We start from the raw sequence: 25,208 nt of genomic DNA, 5'->3' as shown, positions 1-25,208 counted from the left end.
CTTAGATACAATCTTGAAATCTCAAAGGAGTGTCTAGTCTTTGGGTTGCTCTTCAATGCCAGTGCTGTGAGCTGTTTTCTGGAGCCCTGCCAGTGCTCTAAGCTTAATACTCTGGAGAAACTGCCAGTGACTGAACTTCTCTTGCAATCTTGGGGTCCTCCGATGTTCCTGGGCCACTGCTGCCATTCTGGTGTCTCTCTCTCTCCTTCTTTCCTCCTGTTCTCTCTGGTTCTTCAGGGCTTCAGCTCTCCACCTTTGCCTTCCTTCTTCCTTCAGCTCTCTTCCTTCCCAACAGCACAACATATTCTGGTGCAGTTGAGCCTTTTTTAAAGGGCAAGCTCATAATTGCAAAATGCACCAGTATTTTGTCTTTTTTTCCTTTTTTATAATGTGATGTGACTATTTTAGCCTCTTCTGGAAGGACATTATATAGGAGATGGACAAGTTAGGTCTGAGGCAGCTCTTGATGATTAATAACAGGAGCAGAGAAAGAAATGAGGAACATGTCTCCTTTGAACATAGAGGAACAAAGGAACATAGAGAAGGTTGAACAGTTCCATGATATCCATTGTGAAGCAAGCTGGGAGAACAATGGGCAAGAATCTGAGATCAGCACCCTGAAAGGCACAGAGAACTGTGAATAAGTTCAGGAGTATGCTACAAAAAAGGGGCTGCAGCACTGGAAGTTGGACTATAGAATAACAGAAAAGCATTTGGCTGTGGGAAGAAATCCTATTCAAATCTCCAAGCAGAAACACCAAAAAGGGAAGATTTCTAGCAGGGAGGGAGGGAGGGAGGGAGGGAGGGAAGGAAGGAAGGAAGGAAGGAAGGAAGGAAGGAAGGAAGGAAGGAAGGAAGGAAGGAAGGAAGGAAGGAAGGAAGGAAGGAAGGAAGGAAGGTTGGTTTTCCTATTTACAACCAATTTTCCCCTTTCTCTAACACTTGACAAAGGTCCAGACAATTATGGACATTTCCAGATGACAGACTGTTCCATTATCCAATGTTTTGTTTTTTTAATTTCAGAATTAGAATGAACCTGTTCTCACCATTTCACTCACCAGGGCACCAGAAGAATTTCTATTATGGCTAAACTGATCAGATCTGATAGCTGATCATAAAGTCCCATTCCTGCCCAATAAGATAAGCAGGCACATATCAGCCATTCAGTGCTCATCTACTGGCCAGGAACGGAGTACCCCATCTTCTCCGTTTAATGCTGATAAACAAATCCTGTCCCCTTCCCTAGAAAAGAAAGTAAATTGAGTATCTCATCTTTCTATAATGGTGGCTCACACAGCAATCCTGTATTTTGGATTTTTTATCTAGCCCTTTTGCCCTGTCTATGGAATTGTGGTGGTCTCTTTCCCAGTATTATGTGTTTTATTATTACACACATACACACAAACACTACACAACCTTTGACTGTGGGCCTCCTCAATTTGTCTGCCTCTGTGAATCTGAATACATTAAAAAGAGTTTTCATACTATGTAGAAAAACATATGCAAATGATAGAAGTGAGGATCAGATAATTAGGGATTCTCAGTAGTATTAATTACCCAACATTAACAGTGATTGAACTATACTGTAATTTACAATTTCATAGTGATTTTGGAGACATCACATTAAAAAAAAATAATGCAGATCACTATTTTTGTGCCAGAGTGTTGCTTGAAAGTACAATATCTATGATTTTTATAGTTTGGTTCATGGACAATTGTGATCTGTACTTTCACTGTTCTATCTTTTGTATGTGTTTGAGGATTTTCTCATATTAACAAAGTGAAATCATACTAATTTGAAATCATGTTTAAACCCAATTTCTATTTTTCCATGTCCATATAATGGGTTTCCTCATCTCTGGAATAGCCTGGCTGTGTTCAGAACTAATAGTAGCTAGATTTTTCCCCATGTGTACTGCAAACTTTGTTTTTCTAATTTGTTATACACAAATATACACACTGACACACACATATATATCTACCAGTTAGAAAAAACACTAAAAAGTTGAAAAAACATACATTAAAATTAATGCTCAAATTAATTAACTTCTTGCTTTCTAGATTTAATTTCTGGATGGCAGATTGGGATTTATTGGGATGAGAAAAAAGCAAGAGGTGTATTTGTAAGGGACAAATTCATGGCTGTAAGAAGTAGATTGGAGATGGTGGAATATACTTTTTGTCTCTTGATAATTTGGTCCTACTTTTTTCTATATATTGTTGTATTAGGGTAGTGGGGAAATTGGGGTGTGTGCATGTTTATAATTTGTTCTGTTTTTTTGTATTGAACATGTATTTTACTGCCAACGTTGCTGTTAACTGCAACTGACAAAATACTTTGTTTTATAGGTTGTCCTCACTTTATGACCACAATTGGGACCAGCAACTCCGTTGTTATGCAAGACATGTGATAAATTAACAGAATTATGACCTTACTTCTGCTGTGGTCATTAAGTGAATCAACTCCAGTTGTTATGTGAGACATCATGTGACTGCGACTTGCAATTTTATTGCAAGCTTCTCCATTGACTCTGCTTGTCAGAAACTGGCTGTGAAGTGTGCAAATGGCAATTATGTGAGTGCAGGACACTGCAACGGTTGTAAGTGCCTGACAGTTGCAAAGCGCCCGAATCTCAATCACATGACTGAGGGGACACTGCGACAGTCGTAAGTGCAAGGATTGGTCATAAAGTTAATTTTTCAATGCTGGTGTAACTTTGAACAGTTGCTAAACAGGGTAGTCATTAAGCGAGGACTACCTGCATTTCATATATTTGATACACCTTTTTTTTTAACCTGTCTTCTTCTCACTTGAGCTAGGAGAAACTAGCAGTACCCTTTTCAATTCACCATTTTTTTTGAAGTTCAATCATTTTACCAGTTTACCAGTGGACCTCTTAAAAAAAAAGGAGCTCTGGTGTTTCACCAATCCACTGGCTGCAAGGTGTGTGAGTATGAAAAGTCCAATCTTCTCTGACCATCTATCACTTGCCTTAGCCACTGGTATATCTGCTGTACGTGCAGATAGAAAGGGGTGAACCAGTCATTTATTGGAGATCTCCATGGAATCCATGTAAGTTTTGAGTTCTGCCTTACAAAGTACAGGCTTTATGTGAGCTTGTCCATCTCCTTGTACACAGACACCCCAAAAATGGCTGTGGAGGCTGTGACCAGTGAGCAGAAAGGCATGTGTGCCAGGGGCTCCACAGAAGTAGACAGACATTGCCTCAATAAAATTAAGTGCAGGTGTAAGTTGGAAAACATCACATTTGAAGCAGATGAGGCAGGGAAGCTCAGCTTCCAGCTGCTTCCATGCTGGGACAGGGTGAGAGGAAGCTGATGTGATCTGTTCAAGCCGTCCCAGTGAGACTGCTGAAGCACTGCCTGCCTGTGGTTAACAGCTCGTGTGCCAGAGCCCAAAGTCACGCTGATCTCATTTTATTTATTAATTTTTTACATTGCCTGACTCCCAGTGACTCTAGGCACTTGATCTTGAACAAGCATGAGCCAAAGTATGATGGCCCCAGAGGTTTTCTGAGACATGATGGAATTTTGGAGTGCCAGGGCAATAGTGGAGGGCCTCCTGTACTTTTGCCATCTGTGGCTTTCATGGCTTACATCCAATGACTTGCTCGTAAATGAGATGAGCAATTGCAGTAAGCCTTTTTTAGTAAAAGCCTAATGGGGTTTGCAGATACCCATCATGTGTCCTTCCCTAAGACACATAAGACAACACTGCAGTCACATGAAGGAAAAGCTTAGCACTCCAGTGCTGACCTTTACAAACAATGCTGACCTTCAGGGACATAAGACCAAGACTAAGGGAGAACCAGCTATAGGGATTCATTGTTAACTGTATCTTGCTTATTCTTGTGGTCTTCTTCTTCCAAGTATTAATTTGTTAATATTTCTAGAAATAATGTACGTAGGAGAAAAAGATAGCTGTATATCATCAAAAGTGCTAAGATGTGGCCATCAAAGAGAAATGGAGGGGATTAATGGGATCTGTGTCCAGGCATGCATGATAGGCACAAAAAATGGGACTCCTGGCCAAAATCGATGAGCTTTTGAAAGTTCTGAACAGGCCATGATGATAAACTATGCTTTTAAGACTGCATATTTTCTGTGTATTTCTTCCTGTTAGCCATGTTGAACACTTCTTTTCCGAGTTAACAATGGGATGCAACTCCAATTAATAACAACAGGTAAGTAACTTTTCCCAGTATAGAAATCTGGGGCAGAATCTGACATGCAGAGATATAATTGAGTGAAAATCTCAGATTTTATAAATCCCACCCAGCCCATCTTCCTTTGTCAATTATTGCGCAGATTAATCAAACTGCTATAGAAACTGAGATGAAAAGAACTCTGATAATTATGAGTGAACAGTTAATTATGTGGGCAAGGTAACAAATTGTTCAACTTAAGAAATACTTTTTACCTGTGACCCTGTGGAGTATCGTCCAGGAGTTCGTGACCCAGAAGTTTTTCCTGAGCCGATGGAGTTTTCTGTACTTTTTCCACTACAACAATGTGTACGCAGGCATTTCCCATATTCTTTACGTACCTAACAAATTAAATTGTGATACTTATTAGAAGGAAATCCATTCTTTGATTTTGAAAATTGATTTTGTGTGTGCATCTATTGGGAAATTGGTTAAACTATCATTGTTTCTAAATATTGCTAATGTTATATTTTAAAAGATATAGCAATTGCTATGAAGATGTTCAATAAAAAATTCAGACTTATCAAGGAGTAATGAGAAATAAGATTAGGGTTTTTTTAATAACTGGGGATACAAAAGGGAAGTCTATCTACCTAATTCAGAAATCTCCATGTTCCTCTGCCTATATGCTCTCCATCTTTGGTTCATTTCATTATGATATAATCACCTTTTAACATAGATAGGTCCAAGATGACTGAATTTTTTAAAACTTTAAAATATAAATCAGCAAAATTAAGAGCATGAGAAAACACAAAACAGAGCAACTCTAATAGGATATACTATTCTAGTCTACTCCATTTTGAAGAGGTTTTAAATAAACATCAGGAAAAAAAATGTAATCAGTATCACTGTCACGTGTACTTCCGAGCAACTCTATTCCATTTAATTTCTCAGCAAATTATTATTTTTTTAATATAACCACTAAAATCTGCAATTGCCACCATGCAAATATTTTTATAATTTACATTTTTTAATCAGTTTACATGAAAAACCTCCATATTCTATTAAGCCAATATTTATTTGCTTTTAGCCAGAGTCTACTACAATATAAATATATAAATACAGGAAGAAAACCAGAGCATAAATTGGACAATAAAGGGGAACAAAACCCTTAAACACATTTTCCTATTACAATTTTAATATTTCTTTTAATTTTTGAATATTGTGTTTTAGTTGCTCTTTGAATATTCAATATGAATTGAAAAGTGAGATATAAATTCAACCAATCAATCCTTAATAAATAAATCAATTGCAGTCTCAGACAAAAAACAAACACCACTTTCTGGCTATTAATACTAACTGTACAAAATGATTCTCATCCATTTTTAACTCAAGTTCCATTCCATGAGGCCATTTCACTGCTGACTAAAGTGTGGCAAGAAATTTCTTCTTGGATTGATATATATATTTGTTGAAAAAAATGCAAAATTGCTTTCAATGCAATTGTGATCAGTCAAAGATAGATTAAGGATCTCCCATCTACAAGTGCAGAAGCATTAGGGTTAAGGTTAGGATTTAGGCCTTAGCTGGTGTAAGAATGATGATGGGCTTGATTAAAAGACTTTCAGCTGAATTTTGTGCAACTCAGGACTTTATGCATTAGTTTATTAGTATCCTGCCTTTCTTTTCCTACAATACGCAAGGCAACTTATGACAAACGACGTGTGCCCAGTATGAGGGTGTGAGAGAGTAGCTCAATTAAAAAATCAGGAAGACCATTACTCATGAATTTCATTACTTTCATTCTCTATATTCTAACGATCAGGTTATGGTTATAGCTACTAAATGAGACCTAATAAGAAATCCATAATTGAAATACAGCACTGAAAAGATAGAATTTCCTCAAAAAGAACATGAACAATAGGAAGAGAGGAGGAGTTGCACTGATTATTAAGAAATATCCCCAGCTTCTTAGAATTACAGACCAAGAGAAGATGGGTAGCTAGATATTGATGGCATAATCACTTACAAGAACTCCCAGAAGCAATTACTGACAGACAATCCTGGCAAAATAATGCCCATGAGATCACCAAGAGTCAGAAGCAGCTAGACTGCTACTAAGCTAAATATACTAATCATTTTTAATTCACTATATTCCTAGAGAATGTGTTTACTTGTCTAAGACTGGAAGGCTCCTGGTTCCCACACAGATCAAGGATCCATACTGTATGATGCTCTCCCTTCAGTGGTGGCTAGACACCTTCTCCCAGAAAGCCTGTCTACCCATTTACTCACTTTCCAAAGTATAATGCTTCAGATTCTGGAAGTTCTATTTAGCTATTTTGCATTAATTTTCTTAATTGGACTTTAAAGATATTGAAGGGGGAAATATTTAGCTAACATATATGTTGGCATCTGAATCCCATCTAGAATGTGCCCTCTGTGTCATTTGATGTAGTTTATTGGAGGACTTTTTAAGGATACCTAAAACGTTTAATTGGCCCCTTCTAAAAAAAGGTTAGAATTTTGCCAAGTGTAGAGGCAAATTCCAAATAAATGTTTTACCTGGAAGTGTTCCAGTTGTGTCCCTATCATATCAGAAATGTGCCCAGTAAAATGCCTAATTTTTGAGCCCAAAATAGAATAGTTTTGAATTTGAAATGATTCTGGAATAGTTTCCAGATTAGCATAGAAATACCTTAACTAAGGTCAGAACAACTCTCCTTGACTAAACTTCAAATCCCATATCTTGCCATCAACACAAATTCTGCTCAGAATAATTGGATTGTTAAACTATGTTATTCTCATGCATAATTTCTAGTCTCTAGCCTGAATATGTGGATTAAATATGAAAGCTGGCATGATTAAATCTTGGTTTAGAATTCCTGTTACTATCCTTTCCCCAATACATTATTTCTGGACATGCTCAAGCAGATGATAACTCATAGACTTCAATAACTGTAGGAAGCTGCTAGGGAACTCATTCAGAATTCTGAGATATAGTATGAGGACTATTTTCACTTCTATTATTTACTGATAAGAACATAATTGGATCAGGGAGAACATGCTGAAATTTAATCCAGACAAGTCAGAAGAGTAGGGCTATAGATTGTATGGTAAGATTATGCTTACTTGCAGTTCACTTACTGAATTAGGTCTGCACTCTAGATTAGATCCAGATTTGTTCCTAGAGCCCAGATTTGCTGGATATGATCATGAATGCCATTTCACAGCTTTAGATTGTCTATCAAATGCACTTGAGATATACAAGATGGTACAACGTTTTGTTCATCTTCAGTCCAAATGGACAAGTTATTTCAGAATACAGATGATTGAACAGATTTATCTAACACATATGGGTGGCAGCACACTTAGGGAAATTAGAAGAAATGGGGAAGAGACTGGCTAGGACACTTAAGGGGCACTTGTCATTGATAGCCTTATTCTCCATGGATTTGTTTAATTCCCTTTTAAAACTGTCTAGGTTTTGACCGTGAATTCCACGGGTTAACTATACACTGTCTAAAAATGACTTTTTCCCCTTTATTCTGAATCTCCCATGTTCTACCTTCACTGGTCATTTGTAAGTTCTATGAGGGATAAAAGGTTTGTTCACTTTCTGAACACTGCACATAATTTTATACACATTATTATATTCTCCCTTCCTCTTTTCTAAGCTAAAAATGGCCCAAGGTGATAAAAAGTTCAGAACTTACTTACACTTCTTTGTAAAATGAAGTGAACTCACTCCATAGATAAGCTAATGAGTCAGAGATGTCTGCAGGATATGGTGAAAGAAAGTCAAGATGGCAGCCATGATGGTACAATTGAAGCTCTGGCCATTTTTTTTAATGTGCATTGCATACGTGACACCCATACAAACAGGTGGAGTTTTGATCACACCATCCTGACTTTTTTTAGCACATCCTGCAGATATCCCTGACTCATCAGCTTATATAAGAAGTAAGGAGAAAGAGTCTGATGACTGATTTGGTGAGATTCCTTTCTGAATTTGAGATAATAGCTTTACAAGACACCTGCTTAGCAGGAGAGGATGACCCAGTACAATTCCCTGGTTTTCAGTGCTGGGACACCCCTGCCCAAAAATTAAAGGGGGAGCCTCAGGGGGCTTATGCATTCTTACTAAGGAAGAACTACAATGGCAGGGTGAGAAATCATATAACAGGGATAATCTGCCTCAAATATTGACCATGAAATTCAGATATAAAGATTCTGAGCTTGTATTGGTAAGTGTTTATATTCCACCAAATACATCCTTTTATTACAATTCTAACTATTGGATGTTTAGAAACAATGTTGGAAGAAATAATTACTTTGCATCCCCAGCCATAGTTCTTTTACTTAGTGATTTTAAAGCTAAACTTGGCCAATCTCTTTGTGATTTTGCTCAATATAGTGGACTCCCAAATGCATTTTTTGATAATCATCCACATTGGTATTCAAGAGATAACAAAAGTTATCTCTTCTGCTGGTCTAAACTTGGGATCACTGATTTTTAAATATGATCTTCAAATTCTGGGAGGCAAGGATAATAATTATGTATACCCATACACTGTTCACTCGAGCAGTCTGTTAGATTTCAAAAAGTAAAGCTGACCTTCTCGGAGGTTATTGTCTATCCAAGAGAAGAAAGCGATCCTAGGCCATTCAGACTTAAGATCATATAACATGGGTTATAACTAACTCATAGGTAAGTCAGAATAAAATAAAAGATTAATATGGTCCAAAGTAGATACCGAGGCAATACTGAATAGCCTCAAATCAGAGAAGGCTAACAGTTGAGTCTTAACAGTCCAGTCACCCATGGCGGACTGGCAATCAGTCTCCGATGCATTCACAAATTTGTGCCACGTGTTGAGGAAAAACACCTAACAACAAATGCTCCAAAAGTTTCCCTATAGATAGATCTCCCTGGTTTGACGATGAATGTCATTTGATGAAAAAGAAATTGAAGGCAGTTATGAGATTTGCTCAGAGCCATTCCTCTGTACATATACAAGCTAAGATGCTGCCTCTAAGAAGAGAATATAGGAAACTCATTAAATCAAAGAAAAAAAGGTCATGCTGCTTCAAATTGGTCAGGACTTGAGCTGTCGGCAAGAAGTCATAATTCAGCTATATTTTGGCACTCTGTAGCTGGAATCCTGAAAGAATGGAGATTCACATTTGATATACCAATCTTAGCTGAGGATTGGGAAAATTATTATCATCACTTGTTTGCTCTCTTGGAACCTGTTGAGGAACAGTTATTAAACAGCGATTTACCACCTACTGAAGCTACACCCCTCTGGCCAGCAGTACTAGAAAATGAGATTAAATTATTATAAAAGGCCTGAAGAGCAATAAATAAAGCCCCTGGCGAGGACTTTCTCTACCAGCTGAGCTATTCAAAAAATACCCCAACCATGGGCCCCTCTCTTGGTGGGTTTATTCACACATATAAATAATATCTGCCATATTCCAGCTGTATGGAAGATGGCAATTGTAGTTCCTATATACAAAAAAGGGAATAAAAAATATCCTAGCAATTACAGGCCCATCCGTCTAATAGATATTGTGGCTAAAATATACGCCAGGTTCCTCTTGAGGAGAGTTGAGTGCTGGGTCACTGAAAAGTGCATTCTTGCAGAAGAACAAGCTGGCTTTAGGCAGAGCTGATCCACTATCGACAATTGCTTTGTCTTGAACCATCTAATTACTAAATATGTCAGTAAGGGGAGACAACTGTTTGCTGCCTTTATAGCGTTTGACACAGTAAACAGAGAAATATTATGGAGGAAATTGAAATTGTCTGTCTTTGATATGGAATCCAGCCTGTTTGCGCAGATCAAAGCCCTTTACACAAATACTTGCTTCAGAGTACAGTTTGGGGTCCATGGAGCCATGACAAGCAGGATTGATACTCACAAAGGAGTAAGACAAAGGTGCATATTTGCACCACTGCTATTCAGTCTACATGTTAATGACTTAACAGGACTGATGAAGGATCCTGAAATACACATACCTAAGGTACTCAACACATATTGCAACACCTTGCTATATGTCGATGATATGATTTTACTATTATATTCACAAGTTGGGTTGCATAGGTTGATAAGGAGACTTGGCTACTACTGCCATAATAATTCTCTGATTATTAATAAATCAAAGTCAAAGTTCATGGTGTTCAGAAAATGACATCGCAGCCATAGATGGCTATTAGATGATGAGTCAATAGGGCAAGACAACACCTTTCCTTACTTAGATGTAATCTTGTCTGAGACTGGATCTTGGCTCCGTCATCCTCAAAGGAGCTCACCCAGAACAGGGCACATACAAATTCATTGTTAAAGTTAATAAATGACTGTTATCCAGGTTCTTTAGCCCCAGTTATTAAGGGATACAAAGCCAATGTTATTTCTATGCTCTTATATGGAGCTGAAGTTTGGGGCTTAAAACACATGGCATTACTAAAGCAAACACAATCACAGCATCTGAGAAGTATTTTGGATGTGGATAAAAGGACCTCAGCTGCTGCAGTAAGAGCTGAATTGGGAATTTATACAATTTGTTCTTTGTCTAAAATCAGGGCATACAATTATTGGTGGAAAATCAATGCTATGGAAACTGTCAGACTTCAAAACTTTTGTCTGATAGAACAGAAGAAATCTCAGAGACTTCTTGGATTGCACAACTGACAAATTATGTCAGGAGCTGTGGTCTCCCTGCTTCTTGTCCAACTCTCTCTGGAAAACAAGTTAAAAGATTTCTGCACAAAGAATTTTGGATAGAGATGCTCAGAAAGATATAGCTACCCTCAGTAAGGCTGGCACACTGAAATGGGTGAGCTGCTATAAAGGCACCTTCCAAATTGGAAAAATATTTAAACACAGAAATGCCCAAGCATCTTAGTCTGTATTTACTCGAGCAAGATTTGAGCAGCTAGACACAATAGTTAAATATGGAAGATTTAACCAAGTTCCTTATGAAGAATGTACCTGTATTTGTGGAGCTCCAGAGATAGAGGACTTAGCACATATATTATTCTGGAGCCCATCAAGCGGTTTGTTTGAAGGTATTATTGTCGCCGGGGAGTGGGGGTATAGTGGGATTGCATTTGGGGTTTTATTTCTGCAAGCTGCTCGGAGCCACTGTGAGTGAGTTGGGCAGCCAATTAAATTGCTTTAATAAATAAATAAACAAATAAATAAACAAATAAATAAATACATAATTTGAGTGTCGACTGTATAAGAAAGAGAGACATCAATATCTTGGACTGCACATTAGAAGAACAGCCTACTGGGATCCTGACAACATATTTTATGAATGGTCAGAACCCCCAAATTACATACAATATGGCCCTTTATCTGAACAAAACAGTACAACTGAGGACTGCATATGTGGGTCTGGTTGGAGTAAATTGTAGGGGTGACACAGAAATACGCATGCATTTTCATTTAGCTATGCCTTTTACTCTATTTTGTAACACATGGTCATATTATCATCCTATATTCTATATTTTCTATTTTGATATGGCCTAATGGCTAATAAATAAATTATTATTATTATTATTTAAAATTGGAGAGTTCACTTCATTTTACAACTTGTAGTTTACATTAAACTCCATTTGCCATTTTAACCATTCCTCAAGTTGGACAAGGTTTTTTAATCACAATTTTTTATTTTAGCTGCCAGCTGATTTGAGTTTGACCATTTCACTGCTGATTCCTTACTCAAAATAAATAAAAAAAAGGTACCTGTTGTTGCTGTTATTTAATATTAGCAGCAGCAGTAAGAGTAGGGATAATTACAGTAGTAATCCTTGGGACTAATAAGTGACTGAGAAGCCACCGGGCCTTCTCAGGGTGGCAGAATGCATCCTAAAGTGTGTTGTTAAAGCTAAACTTGCTACATCCACCCACCCTTTCCCAACCACGGCATCAAACAATGAGTGCTTTATGAGCTCCTCCCTCTTTGTTTACCTATCCATGGGAGGGAAAGATCTCTTGTAATACATATTCCCCAGCCCATACACTGGATGGCGACTACATCCTTCCATTACTATCCTCTGCATGCCATTTTTCCGTGATCAACTGTGCTCAAAATGACTCACAACAGTGTCATAATGTAACGTTTCCATTTCCAGAGAGTTCATCAAGAGATGAACAATTTTAACAGTGATACAAATCGGAACAGATTAACTGAGATGTCTGTTAGGCCAAGCTGGTCCCTGCCCTTTTAGTCAAGTGCAAAGGAGCCAGATGAAAAGTAGCAGGAGCCGGGCCGAGCCATGCTTTCAGCCTGCAGACTGACCTCTCAAGGTAGATGGTCCTTTATTTCTCATTTGTGCCGCTCAGGGGTCAGTTTCTATTTACATAGTCTGTTGATGAAAAACAAGTTTCTATGCTAGTCTGTTGCAAAAGAATACATAGGTGGATACTAAAGGAATAACTTTAGAGTTAGAGTTTAGCAGAGAAAGAGAGAACAAACACGACTAAAGGTTTTTGGCTTGCTGGAAAGCCACTATTCAACCATCCTGTGTTTAAATACTAAAGCTGTTAACAGGATGACATGACAAGAGCAAGCTCCACCGAATACACCACTTTCTCCTTGCAATGGACCTATACTCTCTTTGTTTTTCCTTTTATTTCTAACTTACCCTTTTTATTATTTTTGGTATCTCTCATTAGCCTCAGCTCATTCTGAGCTAGGGTTTTTCCGATAGACTACCTTGTAGTCTTCCCTCTTTCCATTGGCTAAATGTGTTCTTTTTGCTTTTCAACGTTTTAGAGAGTTCTGTATGTATCCACACTGGGCTCTTTAGCTTTTGTCTCACTTTTCTTCTTACGGGGATTGTTTCTGATTGCTCCTTCAGTATCTCATGTCCCATCTTCCATCCTTCCTGGACACTTTTCTTTTTTTAGGATTTCAAGGCATTGGATCTCACCCACATTTCCTCTGAGCTCATCAAAATCTGAAGTCTGATCTGCAGGTCTGATTTTTTCAGTTCTTCCTCCTCTGACACAATCACTTTTCCCAGGGTGCCAGCCACCTTCACTACTTTAGCCAATTCCTCCCTGTTGGAGAAGATTAGGTCCAGGATTGTGGAGCCCCTTGTTCTTTCTTCCACCATGTCACAAATGATGTTGGTAGCAAGAGAGGACAAGAATTTATCTCTGAGCAGAAATAAATTCCCAGTAGATGAGAAGATAATTGTAATCCTCTATTATCACTATTGTATGCCTCTTTGAAAGATTGGTCATCTGATGCAGAAAGACCTCATCTGTATCTTCTGCTTACCCAGGTAATTTTTTTAATAAACCCCCACAAAGGCACTTTTGTTTCTCTCTACTTTAATTCTTGCTTAAATACTTTCAAGAGAATTACTATGCTCTGATTCCTGAATTTCTCTGCAAGTATATTTTTTCTTTACATACAGTGCAACACTCCCACACTATTTATCTTCTTCTTTTGAATAAATTGTAACATTCCAGTGCTGTGTGACTATCATGAGTATCCCTCCAAGTTTCAGTGATGCCTATCATATCATATTTGTCTTCCTGAATTAGGATCATTAGTTCTCACTGTATGTGCATTTGAGGTTTTGAGTGTCATCTCCTGGCATGTCTATTCTATTCTTTGTGTTCTGCTTTCTTGGCCCCAGTTCTTGGCTGTTATTCAATTTTGGACTTTTACTATCTTCCCACTTTTTTCCTAGTTTAATCCTCTTCTCATGACAATGATGAGATGCCTGCTAAATACTCTTCTCAGTTTTTGCAAAATGTATTCTGTCTCTTCTCAGAAGTCCTTCATGAAGATAGGATAGGACACTGTCCCAGAATACAAACCCTTCTCAGCAATCCTATAGGTATAAACAGTTGTTGACTTGTAGGATCTAGTATTCTTTTCTTGTACCATGAACCTTAGTTGGAAAGATTGATGAAAAAGCTATCTGCACTCCCAATTCCTTAACCTTCCTGCCCAAGGCCTCAGAGTCTGCAGAGATTCTTTCACTGTCTCTTCTGGGAATGTCATTTGTCCTCACATGGATCAGAAAGGAAGGATAGCTGTCATTTCAATATTCTTGGTAACTTCTCCATTACATCCTGTATAGAAGTACTTGGAAGACAATGCACCTTTGCAATATCATATTAGGTCTGCACACAGCATTGGTTCCCCTTATTAAGGAATTACAGGTCACCGTGTGTAGAGGATAGAGGGAATGGCCTTGAAGGACAGGAGGAAGAGCCTTTACCAAGGCAATGGTCAGATAAAAGAGGCCTGAGCTTGGGCCAAGAATGTAACATGAATAAACGTTTCAGACAACTCCCTCCTTAGTTCACATGAAGATAGAGGGAAGGAGAGGGGAAGTACATTCAGACTTGCAAGATTCTGTTGCTAAAGTTCTAAAATAAAAGTAGTACTGACCTACATGGCATTGGTTTCCTAGTCCGGTCTACCTTCAAAGATTAACACCATGAGACACCTTTTCTTTCTGAGTGAGCCTCTTGGATTTATTTTATCCATCCATCCAGGGACTTCTGAAACGCATTATGCCATACTTCCTTCAAGTGGCTGTTGATCATCCTTTAGGTGAGCCTGGTACTGGTTTCTCAGTTCCACTGGGACAAATTGCATCCTGATCTTCTTACTTCTTCCACATGCTTGTCTCTTCCATTTTTTTCCCCCTTGTAATATTTTCACCTTTCTACCTTTTCTGGAGAACTTCAGCTGTCCTGTTCAGAAATCTCTTATCTTTTCTTATACATGCCAGTCTAGAAACTCTTTCCTCAAGCCCCTTTACTTTCCCCTCCAAGCCTCTTCCTCCTCCTCCACCTCCAATCCTGCACGTGTAGTCCAGGCAAAGAGATATACGTTCCACATATTTTGCAAGTCATTATCTGCTGCTTGGATCCTTCCCTGTCAACAACCCTTGCCAAACTCCCACAGAATCTTCCCTCTTTGCTTGCTGTGGTATTGAGCTCCCAGAAACTGTGGATGAAAACTAGATTGGACTGATAGAAGAAGATAAAAAGAAAAAGGCAAACACTCCAAAAGGGCCTCCCCCTTGATCTCCCTTGCCAATCTCCTTGCCAAGGTCCTGTTTGCACTCGCAATTTGCTCACTCGTGTCCACTCTATGTGTTTGTTTTTTCTTTTCTTCACTACCTGGACTGACTATCTGAATATGTATTATTCTGTGGTGATATTGCTATTCCAGGAAGCACTGAAGAAATGCCTCTAATCCTCTAAAGGTTCCATGCTGCTGTACTGTACGTATGCCAGGAATTTTAAGGCATTGGAAGGCACTTCATCACCTGCTGCTTGCTTACACTGAATTGCATTTGCCATTTTAAAGTCCCTTTTCCCAGTCTGGAAAGATTAATTTTGGAGATGTATGCCATCTTGCTCATCTGTAATTCCAGGTGGTTTATGAATATATTAAAAAGCAATCTCACTACAAATCCTTAGGAGACTTCACTTTGGATACTTCTACTTTATGAACATTATCCATTAATTCCTACTTTCTGCTTCTTGTTCTTTAATCAGTTACCAATCCATTAGAGGACTTCAATGAATCAAAGAGTTAGAAGGAACCCATAAGTCACTGAGTCCACTTCCTTGGAAGAATCAAATTAAACCTCTCCTTTTATCCCAATGATGTTAAATTTACTCTACAGACTTAGTAAAAGACCTCAAAGAGTTTTTTGAAACCTAACTATTTGATCTGATTTTCTCCAGGTAGGTATTAAATGTGTGCAGGTTGGGTCAGAACCATTTCAAATTGTAGGATGTATCCCTAAAAATATTTAATTCAGATTTCAAATCAAATCCCCAAATCAAGCTAATCAAAAAGTTGATTTGATTTGGGAAAAACAAAAGCCTATTGAATCACTGGAACAACTTGGAAACAACTGATTCAAATTCAAATTGATAAAGTTAATCTATGTAGATCACACCCATTTATATGTCGGTTGACATTCAAAGCAGTTTTAAATGCTATGAGGCAAGAGTAACATTAGAAAACTGTGTTTGTTCTTTAGCAAGATTTGACCTTCTGTATGCTTATTTTTGTTATTTTATTTTATTGCATTATTTTATTGCATTATGTCAAATTACCCAGGACATGTTAAAATTGTCTGGCCTTTAATTTTCTGTATCCACCTATATAAGAGATGGACCTACAATTTTACCTACTTAGTACAACCTTTATTCTTTTTGCATGTGTTCTTATGCTGTTTAATGTGACTCTCTGTGTGTGTGTGTGTGTGTATACACACATACACATATATCTATATATTGATATACAGATATACAGATATATTGATATATAGTTTCAAAACACAGTTCAAAATACATTTTTCACCCCAAGTTGAAAATACACCAATATTAATGAATGTTTAATGAAATGTATGTTCTTTTGGCTGATCTTTGATCATAATAAATTGAAACTGAAAATGTATGTTCTTTGATGGATAACAAAATCCCCAGCTGTACATTTATCTGGGGGGAGTAGATGAACTCAGGTTGTATGAGTATCTGCCAAAAGCAAATTCCTCAAGAATCTTTACTACAAAAGCGAGATCAACACCCTGCCTCTTGAAAAGTCATCGATTTTAATTAGTGCCACTCTGCTGCCAAAGTAAAATCAATTGGAATAGTAATATTCAGAAAGAAATTCAGAGGGATGATTTTTTTTTTTAAAATGCCATATTCCTAAATCATATACAGTTCATGCAACGCTCAGTGCTCACTGATAGCTACTTGTTTTGATCATATGTTCAGATACATTCTATTTATTGTCAGGTAAACCAGTTCAAAACCCAGCCACAACAAATGCAAAGTATAAGACACTATATATAAAATGTTGGTGTAGTTATTAGGCTAGGAAGCCCCTAGTTTGCCTCTCCATCACCACCACCACCACCACCACCATCATCATCAATAGCAACATCTCATCATCCTTACCTTTTTTTGGAGAACACAATGGAAAATGAATATAAACATTCCCTGCAGAGAATTGAAAATGGTGAAGAGGTACGCCATGATCACCGTGCTTTCATTAATATACATAAGTCCAAAGGCCCAGGTGAGTCCCAATAGGCAGAGCAGAGCTATTGCACCTATAACCCATGACCTGTCAAGGAAAGAAGGAAGAGAGGAAGAAAGAAAGAAAGAAAAAAAAGAAAGGACAGAAAAGAAGTGTATTTGACTGATAAAGAAAACAATTCAATGAACACAACAGTATTTTAGATTATTCTTTGGTGAAAAGAAAGGCAGAACGCGAATATTTGTGAGAAATGAATTTCTTGAATTCAATGCAGTTTACTATCAAATTCATAATCTGAAGAAAATATATAGATGAAAATGTCATGAGCATGAAAATGCCTCTCTAGAAAAACAGGCTTGTAGCAAATGTTTTGGAGTAGAGCAATGCAGATGTAATAAAATATAGAGATAAGTGACACCGTAGAGGAAAATATAAAATATTTTAAATTTGCCTCCATCCCTTCCATGCCTAATTTTTAATGCTTCATGATACTGATCCTATGTAAACCATTCTGGAAAACAAAACAAAACAAGGACAGTTAAGAGAACAATAGTCCTATTATTTTCAAAGAGGCATATATGGTGGAATACCAGCAGATGGCTTTATATATTTTGCATATTTTCTGCAATTAGCTGGCTCCAAAAATTATATTTTCAAATGAATTGTACATTAAATCACCTGAACCAAAATTTAAATACAATCTAGCCAGCTTTCTAAAGAAATTCTTTCCAATTGCTTTGTTGTAAGCATTGCTCGTTTTTTAAAAGAAGAAATTCCAAAATAGTGTAACTATTAATAACCAAGTACTGATGATCTAGTTCCTCTTCAGTCTGGGTTCTGGCCTAATTATAAGAGAATCTGCCTTGGTTGCTGTGGTGGATGACTTTTCCACGAGAGGAACACAATCAGTATGGACACAGATATCCTCCACTGTCCATGGTGCCAAAATGACAAAACATGTGCCATAATGTTACAATATAACATCTGCTCTTTTTTTCCCCTTGTGTCATGATACTACATACCAGTGTAACAGTACACCCCAGTATGTAATAGGCAAAGTTTGCATTGTGATGCTGCGATGCACGATTCATCACATATCACCTCCCTTTTCCATTCTGGGAAAGCTTTCAATCTGTTTTCTTGTGGGATCTCTCTGCTACTTTTAATACCACGGAGTTCGGTATCATCCTGTATTGGCTCTGTGGATTAGGGAGTGGGAGTGCTGTTATGTACTCCCAGCCCTGCACCTGTTCTGGAGCAAGGCACTGGGATACAGTACTGTAGTTTGGCCCCCTGACAGCCTTACTGTGGAATGCCTCAAGTTACCAAGTTGTCTATAGTGCCATCTATAATATCTGTGAAGCTGCTTGATACAGTCATGAAAAGATTTGGGGTGAGGTGTCATCCCAGCTCTATTTCTTGGTGACTTGGTGATTTCTGTCCAATCAGGACAGGCCATGTATGTCTTAAATTGCCGCTTGAATTGTTGCAGTAGTGGAAAACAGATGAGGACCAAGACGCCGAAGCTGAATTCAATAGGACAAAAGCATTGTGGGCCAGTGGTTCCTGGGTGTAGGAATTAAAGGTATTCCCTCTTCTGGATGGAGTTGTGGACCCCTGAAAGAACAGGTTCATATTCTGCAGGGCATCCTAGAACTGTCATTGCTGCTGGAGCAGGTGACCTCTGTGGAGCCCATCACTGAATAAGGATAGCTTGGCTACATTGATTCAGGCATCAATACCTTCAGAACTGATTAATACAATCTGGAGTATTCTGGAAGCTGCAATACAAGCTACAGAATACATCAGCTAAGGTTCTGACTAGGGTTTGGCTTTATCATGCATGCATTAAATCTCTGCACTGGTTGCCAGTCTGGTACTTATTCAGAGAACTGATATTACTAAACTAAAACAGTTGTCTTCAGTTAAATTTGCCTCCTGGGTACCAACAACACAATCCTCAGTGAGGTCCTATTCTCTGCTCTGCAACCTGTAACTTGACAGTTGGTAGAGATAATGAGACAAGCTTGCATGGCACCTGCTCTCTGGACTGACTCTCCTTCTGTGATGCTCAACCCCTGTGTTTAGGCATCTTTCAAACAATTGGCTTTGTATGATCGCCTTCCAAGGCCATTAGCTCCCCTAATATGTGGAGAGGGGCTGGATTGTTATTTTTCTATTTCTGTTCTGCTTATGTCCTGTTTAATCGTATACTTGTCCACTTATTATAAACACTTCAGGTTTTTAAAATAAGAAGCATGTATAAATGCTGCTTATAACTCATAAATATAAACAAACACTCAGTGTTTATTGCTACAAAAATCAAAGGAAGCATTTATAGGGAAAAGGCCTCTGAGCATGGTTAGGAAGAATTTAGAAAGATTGAGTCCCTTACAGTACATCCATTCCAGTTCTCTAGAAAATCTGTCTCTAAAGGAGTGAAAAAGATAAAAAAAGTAATAGTGGCAGAAAAGTAGTACAGTAGTGGGAAATGAACTATCATCCTCCTTGGGGGGTGGAGTCTTGGTTACAAAATGTTATATGACTGGCATATAGTACCTATTTTGGCCCAGATTAATCTGATAATTTGCAAGAGTGTTTTATCACAGGGAGTTGCAGTGTGTAAATGGTGGATTAGCCTGATCAAGGACTGTTCCATTCTGTGTGTAGGAGGATGCTTCAAGCCTATTGTAGATCATTTCAGTGAGCATACAAAGCATTCCTGTATTAGCACTAGGTGCATGGAGTCTAAAAGGAGGTAAACCTTCAGCCTCTATCTGGCTGTGTTCCCAGGTGAATTCGTGAATTTAACATTCTATGGACCAAACTTTGGTATTTTCCTAAGAAACCCCAGAATTGCAGAGAGCTGATTATACAGTAAGTAAGTAGGTAAGTTTTATTCAACATTTTCACTGAATTAGAAAGGAAAACTACAGGAGCAATAGGACTGCAGGAGCAGCAAAGGCAATTTAAAATTTATACCGTTCGTAGATAACAAAGTAGCAGTGAGGGAATTCAGATACAAGAATCAGCAGCTACAGGATCTGTCACAGACACACGTGGTTTGAAAATTATGTGGAACAATAATAAAGCTAATAATATATTTAGGACTGCAAAAATTCAGATGGTCATTAGATGCCATCTAGGCTTCTGTGCTGCCAACTAGTGATTGTTCAGATTTTTGAATCCCAGATATGAGAGGCTTATATATTTCTCAAATGCATTAAATGAATTAAGCACTGTATCAAAATAAAATGGAAGATAATTTCATTTTCTGTTTGGAAGTTTAGGACAAATATAAGGAGATTATCAAGGAATATTTGATTATTCAAGGAATAGTTATCCTGAAATACCATGGGAAGTAAAGAAAAAAAAATCTGAATTATTTTTAACATTATCCTGCTGTCTCAATAGTTTTCATGGGCCAGGAAAAGTTTTTCCAGTGCTACAAACTATAAGCCTGAGAATATTAATATGATGATGGAATAGATCTCTAAATTTTCTCATAGGAAATTTAACTTCCTATTCCGCATATATCCTTCTGCATATGTGTGTGTGTGTATGGGTGTGTTGTTGTGTTGAGATTATAACTTCTGGCTCTGCCCTAACTTCATGTCTGTAGTGAAATGAGATTCTAAGCAGTGAATTTGCCACACAGTATCTTATAAGGAAAGGAGGAACCCATTAAAAAGCAAGAGCAGGAATGAAATTTCTACTAGAAAAATTGGTAAAGGACTATAAAGTCATGTTTATACCTTAAATAAGCTGTTAGTGCTTTTTAATGGACTATTGGTAAAGGACTATAAAGTCATGTTACATACCTTAAATAAGTTGTTAGTGCTTTTTAATGGAAAGTCTCAAGCCATTTTATTAAAAACAAAGTCTGAATCACCCAATACCTTTGGAAAATCCTGTTTTTAAATCCTGCAGATTTGAGGCCTGATTGTGGAATTTTCCCCATCAGAACCTTTTGATTTTAGGAGGTTTGTTGGAAAGTACAGCTGGAACCAGAGTTTTTCCTGCTTTAAAACTGCTAGAGGAAAGGAAAGGAAAATCCAGATATGTGCTCTTAGTTATACCACGGGGCCACAGACATTGTAATTTAAAAAACCTTCAATCCATGTTGCTACTGCAAATAAGGATGATTATATCTTTGTCTTCAGACAATGGGATGAGTATTTTGTGCCCAAGAAAAACTTGATCTGTTTTTCAAGTGCTTGCTTTCATCAAAGGACAAAGAAGCCTGCAAAATATGTTGAGGCCTATATAAGGAGGTCCTCTACATGGATTGTTGCTTTGTAGCAGTAAAAAGGTTTGAACAACCCAATGAGACCATGAGCTAGACTGTTGGGACTACTCCCAGAAGACTTTCTCATAATGGGCAAATCAGACAAGGGATCAGAGTAACTATGACCCACTGGAGGAGGGAGTAGTAATCCACTCTAGCAATCTGCCAAGAAAACACATGTATATTTAACAACCAGGCCAATGTCAACATGATACTGGAAGATGATTCCTGAAGGACAGAAAGTTTCCAGAGAGCTACTGGGAAAGAGGAGATGGCAAGTATGAGAGTGGCACTGTTCCTTATGATATGGCTGGATTCAACCTGAAAAGATATCTGGCTGCTGATGTGACCAAAGTTAAAAGAAACGTTTGATGATGCAAAGTTATTTATACCATTGGTACATGGAATGTCAAAACCATGAACCAAGACAAACTTTATGCTATTAAAGAAGAAATGCCAAAACTGAAGTTTGATATTCTGGGAATCAGTGAACTGAAATGTACTGGAATGAGTCACTTTACATACAAAGAGCATCAAATCTTCTACCTCAAACAAGAAAATAATAGAAGAAATAAAGTAGCCATCATTATTTTAAAAAAAGGGTTTCAAGTCAGTGCTTGGATGTAACTGTGTAAAATGCTAGAATGAACTCAATTCAAGTTCAAGACAAGCCAATGAATATTACAGTGATCTAAATTTATGCTCCACCCACAGATACAAAGGAAGTAGAAGGTGAAGACTGCAATCCAACATAAAAAATTACAGGAGACTGAAATGCTAAAGTTGGAAGTCAAATTATAATAAGTAAAATATTTGGCCATGGTGTACAAAATGAAGGAGATATATTAATGGAATTCTGCCTAGAAAATTCAGTGTTTATCATTAATGCTTTCTTCCAAGAACCTAAATGTGACGCTAAACATGGACATTACCATATGGACAACACCAAAATCAATTAATTATATACACTGCAAATCAGGAGGGGGAAACTATACTAAATTAGCAAAGTGACTGCAGCTTGGATCATGAATTTCTTGCAGAATTGCCATTATAGAAAACAAATAAAATAATCAGACAAATCTAATATGGCCTCAAGAATATTTCATATGATTATATAGTGTATATGAATAGATTTATTTGATTTAATTTGATGAATAGGGCGCCTAAAGAACTCTGCTCTGAATTTCTTCACATCATTAAAGATGAAGCAAACAAAATATTCCAAAAAAAGAAAAGAAAGTGAAATAGCTGTCAGCTGAACTGCTGAAAATAGCTGAAGAACAAGAGAAAGCAAAAGGCAACAAATGAGGAAAATTTACCCGACTAAATGCAGAGTTTCTGAGAACAGCAAGACAATAAATTATACCTAAATCAGTAGTGCAAGGAAACTAAGGATAACAATTGAATGGGCAAGAAAAGAGATTTATTTGTGAAAAATTCAGAAATGGAGGAAACTTTTATGCAAAGACAGGCACAATAAAAGACAAAGGCAAAATCTACTTGAAAAAAAAAGATTTAAAGAGGAGATGCTATAAAAATACAGAAGAACTATACAGAACAAATTTCCAAGTCAAGGATACATATGAAAGTTTGATCACCGAACTAGACCCATACATTCTAGAGGAAGACAGTTTGGAATGTGAATTTAATTAGGCCTGAAAAAACATTGCTAACAATGAGACTGCAAGAATTGATAAAATACCAGCAGAACTTTGAAAAATCTTACAATATGATGAAGTTTTACTTGTGATTTGTAGGCAGGTATGAAACAGACAAAGAGACTTGGAAAGATCAATTTATATTCCAGTACCAAAAAAGGACAGTACTAAAGAATGCTCAAACAATGAAACAATTGCCCTTAGCTCACAAGATAATGCTCAACAGTTTTCAATCCAAATGTTATCAATATGTGAACTGAGAAATGACAGATGTGCAAGCTGGATTCAGAAAAGGCAGAGACACTTGAGATCACATTGCTAAGATCTAACAATAATGGAAAAAGCAAGGGTGTATTTTTTCAAGATTATGTAGGAGAGGTGAAGCCTTTTCTTGGAGTATAGTCATGGACACAATGTGTTCAGATTTAGAAAGACTGCCTTATACACCGTAATGATTTTCAATATTTTTCTGGACTGGAAGCATTCCAGCTATATGCAGATCTCAGGTCATTGGTTCCCCTGATACAGTTGCAAAGATTTGGACTACTTAGCAACAAGATGCTAGGGGCTTCTCCAGACTGTAAGATATAAGCCTCATATTGCATATTACCCATGGAAAACAGCTGTAGCAGTAGATATGTTCTCTTGATAATCAGTAACATTCTCTGATTCAGGCTTAATTTGACTTTTAGAATAAATGAAGCAGAAGTGCCTGCCTTAAAGACTATCCCTGATCACTTTTTTTTCAGCATATTACCTCTGCTGACTCAGAGCCACAGGCAATAGTAAACTTCATACAAGACAGCTGGTCACTACATTCACACAGCATGCCCACTATATTTAACCCATTCTTTGCAGAGAGAGATGTACAATATTACAGATATTAATTCTCTATGTTGACAGAATTGTTATGCTGTTGTGCTGCAATGTGGCACGAAGCACCAAAAAAGAAAAAAGAAAAGAAAAGAAAAGAAAAAAGAAAAGAAAAGAAAAGAAAGATTAGGCATCAATAAATGCAAAGAATGTACAAAACTATCTGCACGGTGGCCAAGTCAAATTCTTAAAATTTTTGTAGCTAGCGGGCTGGCTGTGATTCTTGCCAGAAGAATAAACTTCTCTAGTTAACAAAAACTCACTAATTGTTGCTCTAGTCCCAGGAATCTGGAAGAAAACTGGAGTTAATATTTACGACTTTAGAGGCCATAAGCACTTACTTGAGATATAGACTTTTATTCCATCATTTTCAGACTGCAACCTCAGCCAATCATTTAAGTTCTACTGTCATCAATTGTTTTAGAAAACATAATGGCTAGATAAAGATGCCCTGATGAATTCATAACAGACGATGCCTCACTGTTCAAGGGGGAAGAGTTTGCACAATTTGTTGAGAACTATAAATTTACTTATATGACAATCAGTATCAACTATCCACAAGGCAATAGGGAAACACAAAGAAGTGGTTCAGACCATTTGATTACATTATAGAACTTCTTTCATTCATGCCCCAACCCTGCACAATGAATTATGAATCCCAGTTTCATATTTGGAAATAAACTTTACTCTCACTGTCCTGATTTCATAGAAATCTGTCCTCAGATGCAAAGAGAGGCTACAGATTCCACCTGATAATCATCATGGTTTGCATGCTTTGTCAGAATCACAGTCAGGATCTCAGTGTGAATGTTAGAAGAGATGGTCAGAAACAGAAATCACAGAGAAATAAAGTCAGATATCTTGATCTTATCAAGGCCAAAAGAGGCACAAGTGCTTGGAATATGAGACACGTGCAGCCTGTTCTAGAGAAATAGACGCTCCCACATTCAAAGAATTTTCAGAAGCAGGGTCAAGGGAGATAAGCAAAGTTCCTAAATCAGGTTAGTGCTACCAAATAATGAAAATATCCAACCATCATCATTCATTCTCTTCAGTAATGGAGCTTAGGCAATGTGATCCAGAGCTGCATCTTTCAGAGGCTATTTTGTGTTGACAGAAGTTGTTACCATTTATTTGAACAGGGTAAATCCTAGATGCTATTGGAGGTCTTTA

The 25,208-nt window shown here is 37.5% G+C and overlaps 1 protein-coding gene across 1 annotated transcript in view; it reads right to left on the bottom strand.

Moving 5' to 3' along the window:
* The window catches only part of ADGRL3 (adhesion G protein-coupled receptor L3), a 436,049-nt gene that overhangs the window by 73,665 nt on the left and 337,176 nt on the right, over positions 1–25,208 (bottom strand). Inside the window, exons 23-24 of the mRNA XM_088138611.1 lie at positions 17,135–17,303; positions 4,442–4,567 (exon numbers count right to left, since the gene is read on the bottom strand). Coding sequence (XP_087994737.1) covers positions 4,442–4,567; positions 17,135–17,303 — 295 coding nt within the window. The remainder of the gene's footprint in view (positions 1–4,441; positions 4,568–17,134; positions 17,304–25,208) is intronic.

Source organism: Python bivittatus, unplaced genomic scaffold, assembly GCF_059951505.1.
Source record: "Python bivittatus isolate LINGU-HERP-01145 unplaced genomic scaffold, Pbiv_v1 ctg000270_np1212, whole genome shotgun sequence".
NCBI classification, from domain to species: domain Eukaryota; kingdom Metazoa; phylum Chordata; class Lepidosauria; order Squamata; family Pythonidae; genus Python; species Python bivittatus.
This window is presented reverse-complemented; position numbering and strand designations above follow the sequence as displayed.